Source organism: Nematolebias whitei, chromosome 12 (genome assembly GCF_014905685.2).
Source record: "Nematolebias whitei isolate Nwh7 chromosome 12, NemWhi1, whole genome shotgun sequence".
Classification (NCBI taxonomy): domain Eukaryota; kingdom Metazoa; phylum Chordata; class Actinopteri; order Cyprinodontiformes; family Rivulidae; genus Nematolebias; species Nematolebias whitei.
In genome coordinates, this window is record NC_056509.1 from 11843501 (window position 1) to 11852080 (window position 8580).

Consider the following 8580-nt stretch of genomic DNA (forward strand, 5'->3'; position numbering starts at 1 on the left):
TTTGTTTCCCCGATGTAAGACTGATCACAGCCCTCCTGACACTGAACTAAGCCAAACATTGCTCTGTTTGGGCCGGGGGACTGGATCTTTGGGATGAACCAGTCTTTGCCGTAATGTATTTTGGGGTTTAAAAGCCACTGGGACGTTATGTTTAGAAAATAAACGTCTCAGTTTCTCTGATACTCCCTCAACATATGGAATGACCACTGGTCTGGGTCTGGGTTCCTCCTTTTCACCTGTTGGCTGACTGGAGTCCTGTTTGGGTTTCTTCTCTGCTTTCAGGAAGGCCCAGTTAGGATATCCACATTGCTCTAGAGCCTGTCTTGTGTGGGATTTCTCCTTCTGCCTGGCTCCTGAGCTAGTGGGGACGCTGTCTGCTCTGTGATACAGAGTCCTGATGACTCCTAACTTGTGTTCCAAAGGGTGATGGGAGTCAAACTGCAAATACTGGTCTGTGTGGGTGGGTTTGCGGTACACCTCAGTTTGCAAGTGTCCTCTATCAGAGACTGAGACCTCACAGTCCAAGAAAGCCAACCTGCCATTTTTTACATCTTCTCGTGTGAACTTGATGTATTTATCCACAGAGTTGATGTGGTCAGTAAAATGTTGGACTTCCTGAGATTTGATTTTAACCCAGGTGTGGCAGAAGGCCACACCTGGGTTAAAATTGGCCAAAAGGATGGCCAAATTGGCCAAAAGGATGGCCAAATTGGCCAAAAGGATGGCCCAGCACAGAAGATCAACATCATCAGGCCAGGACTCTGCGGTATACACTCATCTCCAGGCCAGCGGTCACTCTTTCAGGGATGAAGATGTTCACATCCTGGACAGAGAGGAACGATGGTTTGAGAGAGGAGTAAAGGAGGCCATCTTTGTGAAAAGAAATCGTCCATCGTTAAACAGGTGTGGAGGCCTCCGGGTTCAACTGTCCCCCTCTTACAATGCTGTGATTGCTAGTATCACTCAGCCCTCTGTGAACAGTAAACAGCCATCAGGGTGCTAATGATCCATTGTTAGGCTGATGGTCCTTCTTGAGCATGTGATCAGCTGGTTTTGGTTGTCAGCAGCAAACTGGTTGATCCACTCTGAGACGGTGCTATTTAAGAGACTGAGCTGAATACAGCTCCTCAGACTGAGGAAGTCTCTCGGATGAGAGACGAAACGTTTCTACATTTTTTTGTTGATTTGCTTTGTTTTGTTTTTTTTGAATGTCCAGAGGACCAGATTTAACTTTTTTAGACCTGCTCTGAAAAGCATCACAAGCTCATTCAGATCGAGAGTGATAACGTTGGATGGGTTTTATCCTCTTCCTCATAACTCTGAAGAGGAAGCAACATCTCACCTCCTTCTGTCCCATGCACCCATTTTTCATGTTACGTGGTGCACGCGGCAGCACTGCGCCGCTTTCAGCGTATGTTCGTGCATTACTGGGACAGCTTTTCAGGACGTCCTCTATCCACCCAGCGCCTCTCACACTGGTTGTGTGAGGCTATTTCTAAAGTTTACAGTTCATCTGGACTGGATCCTTCACCAGAGGGTTTTCATCCTCCATGGCTTTGCATGGAGGGATGCCAGTGGAGAATATTTGTATGGTGGCTGCCCGGTCATCGCCATGTTCAATTATTCGTTTTTATCTTGATGATGTTTCTACTTTCTCCATGACCCATTCTGTTCTCAGGGTTCTGTCAGAATGATTATTATTAGTTTCATGGATCCTCACTTTTGAGCGCACACCTGCCTGCATGCCGTCGCAGTGTGAGATATTTATTATCAGTCACAAGTTCATGACTGCTGATTTTATTATTAACCGGTTCATCCTGAGGAGCTGTTGGTCTGCTCTGTTCATCATTACACTGTTACAATTCGTATCCTCGGTTGTTCCTATTCACAGCAGCAGGTCTGCTATCTCAGCCTTTTTTCCTCACCAGAGATCTTCTCCAGTGCGCTCCTGTGCATGGAGCACGCAATTACGCAGCGCGTAATTATGCACAGAAGGCTGAGTGATGAAATGTTTTTTTGTGCATGCAGGTGCTTCATGTTGTGTCTGAATGGACCCAGTGAGGCATAGACTACATCCTGCTTCGCCTTTAACCCACTAGCGAAAGTCTTAAAGGGCGAAGCCTATACAAAATAGAACGTTGGTTACGTACTGTAACCCCAGATTCTATGAGTATAGGCTTAGCCCTTTAAGCTCTGGGCCTCACTGGTTCCTAGATGGCTGAAGAAAAAAGCTAATTTGCGAGCTGATTAGTGATTACCCGGTCTCACCGTAATTTATACGGACCGGGGGTGAGGCCCACACACAGCAGGTGGGCATGGACTAAAGTTTTTTCAGTGCAGCGCTGAGTGCATAGGGATAAACCCACTAGCGAAAATCTTAAAGGGCTACGCCTATACTCATAGAATCTGGGGTTACAGTACGTAACCAATGTTTTTTCTACTGTTTGATGGTTTCATTTGCAAAAATGCTTGGAAATATTAAATTGGGATAGCATATTTCTGAAGCAAGTAGATAAAAATGAAGCTATAAAAATTTTATGGTCAATATGTTAAAGATTTTTTATGCATTTTTCAAGTTGAAACAATAAAACACATTCAAAACATATTAAAGTGGGTATCTGACCAAAAATAGGTCATAAGGTAAAACTGATAAAAAAAAAAAAGTGCACACCACTAGAACTTCTACTTCACAAAACTTTAGTTTTGGACATTTCAGACCACTCCAGTTCATTAGACTTTAGTCTACCACTGAGCATAAACCAATGCTGCAAATGGTGCAAAGGCTGCTGGATGTATCAGTCTGATGGGAGTTGAATAAACTTTTGCACAGCCTGGATGATTAGGAGGTCTGTTCTCTGCACATAAAGGTACTAATCACACTGAGCAAAAAGATAAATGCAACATTTTGTTTTTGCTCCCATTTTTCATGAGATGAATTCAAAGATTCAGAACAAAAAAGGTTAAATCATTTCATCTGGACCAGTTTCTTTAAGTGAGAAATGTTTTGTCCTCCATCAGGAGGACTTCATCAGTCTGCAGCCTGCCAACCAGATCTGTCCCATGGGTAGCCTTCATTGCTGTTTCAAGCCAACCTCCTGTCTGAGTTTGCTTACAAACCTTTTTCTGAACCATTTTGGCCTTGGTTGTCCTCAGACTGTTTCTGTGAGTAGTTTGCCAGCTGGCCTAAAACTTTTGATTGCTGTTCATGATGCTTGATTGTTTTGGGTGGGTGTGCTCTGTTTGCATGTGTTAAAAACCTACTTCTGAGATTCCAACGGGAGGTTGGCTTGAAATACAGTAATGAAGGCTACCTATGGGACAGATCTGGTTGGCAAGCCTCAGACTGATGAAGTCCTCCAGATGGGGGACAAAACATTTCTCACTTAAAGAAACTGGTCCAGATGACATAATTTAACCTTTTTTGTTCTTATCTACCTGGATGATTGAGCTTACTTTTTTTTTCTAAGATTCAGACTTTTTCTATGTACACAATACGTATTTTTCTCTCAAATATTGTTTGCAAATTTGTGTAAATCTGTATTAATGAGCACTTGTTTGCTGAGATAATCTGCAAATGCTAATTGCACACTCCCTCACAACTAGCAACATCTCTTGCATTGTGCTGTGTGATAAAACTGCACATTTCAGAGTGGCTTTCTATTGTGGTCAGCCTAAGGCACACCTGTCTAAACAGCATCTTGATATGTCACACCTGTTAGGTGAATGAATTATCTTGGCAAAGGAGAAGTACTCAAAAACTTTTCCTCCTGATGTACTCCAGGAATATAGTTGTTTCATTCCATATAATGGCTCTGACATTTACTGGTTCTACTGGTCCTCTACCTCTCTTTGTTCTCTTATGGTGCTTTGCCACTGTCTCAACTCTCACCAGCTCTGCACGACACGGCACCAGTTAAGGGTCTCTCCACTGTTGGTATTCACCCCACTCAGCTCGGTTTATGCGACCACCTTGTTTGAGGTACCAAGCAGGCTGCTCCAAGGGGACGATTTTGACGTAAGCAGACAGCAGACATTGATCGGCCAGCAGCACTATGTCAGTGGATGACCTGCCCAACAAAACTGCAAACTACATCTGAATCGCCACTTCTTCACTTTGTTGACCGACAGACAATGCTACAAGAAATGAGCACATTTACCAAGAGATATTGGAGATGGTGGCACAGCATGGCCCCACCTAGACTTATACGCCGTGCCGAGATAAGATAACAAAATTCAAGTCAGATTATAGGATAATTAAAGACCACAAGAGGTGCAGTGGCTCAAACACTAAAAATACCATTTACAATCCTGCCCACTTTGTATCAACGATCCCGCCCACAGAGCAGAGAAACAGGTCAGCCTCCACTGTAGCAATACATCACCTACACCTGAGAAGAACCGAGAAAAGGAGAGTCGAGTGGAACTGCACTTACCAATGGCAAACCAGCATAGGTGTATAGTTTCAGACTGCACTTGGGCATGACATGATCCACACCTACACTAAAGAAACTGACTAGTACAAATGAACCAGCTGCTAATGGAATAGACACACCTGGAGTGATTAACCCAAGGCCGGACAGTCCTGACAGTGAAAGATCCTAGACAGGGTAATTTCTGTCCACCCACCTACCATTCACCTAAAGCTCCTATTAGACATTAGAGAAGCTGAGCTGAATAGTCACATGGGTCAGTCCCTGAGTGAGGCACAGAAGGGAATTGACACCAACACCAGGGGAGCCAAATACCTTCTACTGGTCATCAGTACCATAGCTCAAGACTGTAAGACCAGACAAAAAAATCCCGTGTACTGCCTGAATTGACTACAGAAATGCCTATGATTTTATACTCCACATATGGATACTGGAGTGCTTGAAACTATACAACTTCAACAGGACACCAAGCACTTTCATCAATAGCTTTACTGGAATTGGAAAACAACACTAGAGGCCAATTCAAAGTCATCTGCACAAGTCAGCATCAAATGTGACATATACTAAGGCGATACTCTGTCCTCACTCCTGTTCTGCATGGCCCTGAACCCCCTCAGCCAGATCATTGCAAAGACTGGCTATGTTTTTTTTTTCTTCTTCTTTCGGCTGCTCCCTGCATTAGGGGTCGCCACAGCAAACTAAGTCGCATGAAGACTTGGCAGTTATTTTTATTGAAGCCCCATGATAAGTGAAATACCACGAAGTAGGAATAGTAAGTAGTACAGGTAGTAAGTAGTAGTTTATTTTAGTATTTATTTACATTTTAAACCCTTCCTTCACTTTTGCAATATTCTAAACCATGTTTTTAGAAACATGGTTTAGCAGTTAAGGTTTAGACCTTAACTGCTCTAAAATAGCACGTCATAATTTCAGCTCTCTGCCAGCCACGCCCACTTCTCAGCTGCAGAGCGGAGATCAGCTGATCAGCTGTAGGAGGGAGCTTCTCCCACAGCTGTGGGATGCACACAGGTGTACAATACTTTAAAATAACTTATTTTAATTAAAACATCCATGCTGATCTTGCGGCCCATCCATCAATCAGCCATTTGTCTGTCATGTCCAATCTTACTTTGAAAAGCCGTGATAGAACGAGTCCATGAAAAACGAACTGCGTAGTAATATGGTGATATTATTTACATGAACGCTCCTACAAGAACCCTGCAGATGTTGGATGCTGTCTATCATGGTGCACTAAGATTCATAACTGGCTGTGATTATCGTACCCACCACTGCACCCTGTATTCATTGGTTAACTGGACATCATTAACTTCACGCAGACTCTCTCACTGGTACATTTTCATCTTTAAATCACTTCTTGGTCTGTTGCCTTCATACATCTCCTCCTACATGTCTCTGCGTGAGTGCAGCTACGGAGTGCGCTCTCAGGACATTATTACCTGCAGTGTTCCCTCAGTGAGGACTGAACTAGGCAAAAGGGCCTTCTCCTACTCCGCTCCTGTTTCCTGGAATATCTTACAAAAAGATTTGAAGCTCTCGACCTTGACCTCTCTAAGTGGCTTTAAGAATCTGTTGGACTCCTGGCAGGGACCAATGCAGACATGTTCCTGTTTTTAGTTTTATACATTTGTCTCGGAATCTAGCTGTTTTTTTTTGGTTTTGTTACCTTTTTCCTTTTAGCCATCCTATTTGTTAAAAAAAAAAAAAAAAAAAAAAAAAAAACTGTAGTATGAGTTTTTATAACTGCTTATTGTTGTTGCTGTTGTCCATTGTTGTCATCTTTCTTTGTTGAAATCAGGTCTCTCTTGTCAATGAGTCCTCGAGGCTCAATGGGATTTACCTGTATAAATAAAGGTTGATTGATAGTAGCAAGGGACTACTGTACTGTACAGTACAGACATGTTTTATTGTCAAAATTATATAGGTTTAAGAGTTTAGAATTTTTTGCAATACTTTTTCATTGCAAGAGTGTGGGAAGGGCTTAATAATAATAATAATATTAATAATGCCTTAAATTATATATAAATACTAAAACAAATACAGCGTTCCTACTTTGTGGCTTTTCACCTATCGCTGGGGTGTGTGGAACATAACCCCCACAATAATCGAGAGACTACTATATATATATATATATATATATATATATATATATATATATATATTAGGGATGGGGCAGATCCGATCCAGTATCGGTATCGGCATCCGATGCCAGCATAATTTACGTATCGGATTTTCCAATCCACCTGCCGATATTTCCGATCCATGACGCATGTTGGCTTCAAACTATGGAATGGATTTCCTGAACGGCGGCGTGTCTCATGAACCCAGAGTAATAAGACCCGCCTCACATTCAGGAAATCCAGTTCATAGTTTGCAGCCAGCTAAAACGTGAGGACTTAGTTAACAGCACTATGGCTAACGGCTAACCAACTTTTCATCTAAACATGTCCGCTGTGTGGAAGTATTTTACACTAAAAACACCACAAGACAGCATCGTGCAATGTCTGCAGAGCCATAGCGCCACATTAAACCACGTTAAAGTTAGTTTTACAATGGACATTCGAGCTCCGTGGCTTCAGCGGGGCTGTACTCTTTGGTCAAACTGCAAGAGGCGACTCGACACTGGCCAGCCGCGTCCAATCTGCCCTGCTCAGTCTGCCCGTCTCTGAGGAGGGACAGACTGAGCGCGGCTGCCCTAAATCAGGATGCCTGCTTAGGATTGAACAAGAAGAAGACGTCGCTGAAACCACGGAGCTCAAATGTTTACCTAGAAGTTGCTAAACTTCATCATAATTAATGACCAACCACTATCAGTTGTAGAAAACGAAGGATTTTGCAGCTTGATACTTGCAGTCAAGATATAGTTTACCTTCCAGAAGATATTTATCAGTACAACAGTAGACAATCATAAAAAAACATGATTTGAAAATTATATATTATAAGAATAGATATGTACATATCTATACATACACTTTCGTGGGGATTTTTGTACATTTATTTAATAGGCAAATTTCACACCAAATGTTAATGAATTGTAAACATCTGGCAAGGTTGTGTCCTTGCCAGTTTATTAGCTATAAACTAAGTTTAGTTTATAGCTAATGTTTCTTTCTTGCATTTCTTATGACTTTGTCATCAAATTATACATTTTATAAGTTTTGTTAAATACTGTACAATAAAAATTGAGAATGATCTAAATGTTTATTTTGGCATTATCCTTCAAGTTCTAAATTGTGCATTGTGCAGTAAGCATGAATGGGATTACCGGAAAGACATCCTCTTTAAGGATAATAATTTTTGATGCGTTGGCCATTACACTTATGATGCCAATGGAAGCACCAATGTCAGCAGTTTCATCTTCAGAGGCAGCATTTAAGATAGAGCTGTTCTTAATTCCTTCAAAAATGTCCTTTGCCACTTCTTGGGTAGCTCCAAGTCCATTCAGGAAGTTCTAGGGGAAACAATAAACAAACAAGTAAATTATCTGTATATTAAAGAACATGCAAACAATCCCACTAAGTGACGAAGAGTTGGCCTCAACATCTGTAACCAGATGGAGTAGTTTTTTCTGAGTTAAAAATAATGTGAGCATCATATGTTGTGAATACAAGATTTTATAAGTTCCATCTGTCTGTCCGTCCGTCCGTCCGTCCGTCCATCCATCCATCCATCCATCCATCCATCCATCCATCCATCCATTATCTTTACCCACTTCTTCCTTTACTAGTTGTGAAGGTCACTGTTGTCCATGTCCAGCTATCACTGTGCTGGGGAGGAGGGGACACACACCCTGGACAGGTCTCCAGTCCATCACAGGGACACATAGAGACAAAACAATACAAACAACCTCTCTCACTCACACCTAGGGACAATTTAGAGTTACCAGTCAGCCTAACATGCATGTTTTTGGCCAGTGGGAGGAAACTGGAGTACCTGGAGAAAACCTACGCAGCACGGAGAGAACATGCAAACTCCACCCAGAAAGACCCCAGCCGGGACTCGGATCTGGCGACGTTTTCACTGAGAAGCAACAGCTCTACAAACTGAGTCACTGTGATGCCTCTTCATATATATATATATATATATATATATATATGTATATATATATATATATATATATATATATATATAT

General features: G+C 42.0%; 1 protein-coding gene across 1 annotated transcript in view; it reads right to left on the reverse strand.

Moving 5' to 3' along the window:
• Positions 1-8580, reverse strand: part of LOC119418750 — a 31451-nt gene that overhangs the window by 18921 nt on the left and 3950 nt on the right. Inside the window, exon 4 of the mRNA XM_037686086.1 lies at positions 7714-7899. Coding sequence (XP_037542014.1) covers positions 7714-7899 — 186 coding nt within the window. The remainder of the gene's footprint in view (positions 1-7713; positions 7900-8580) is intronic.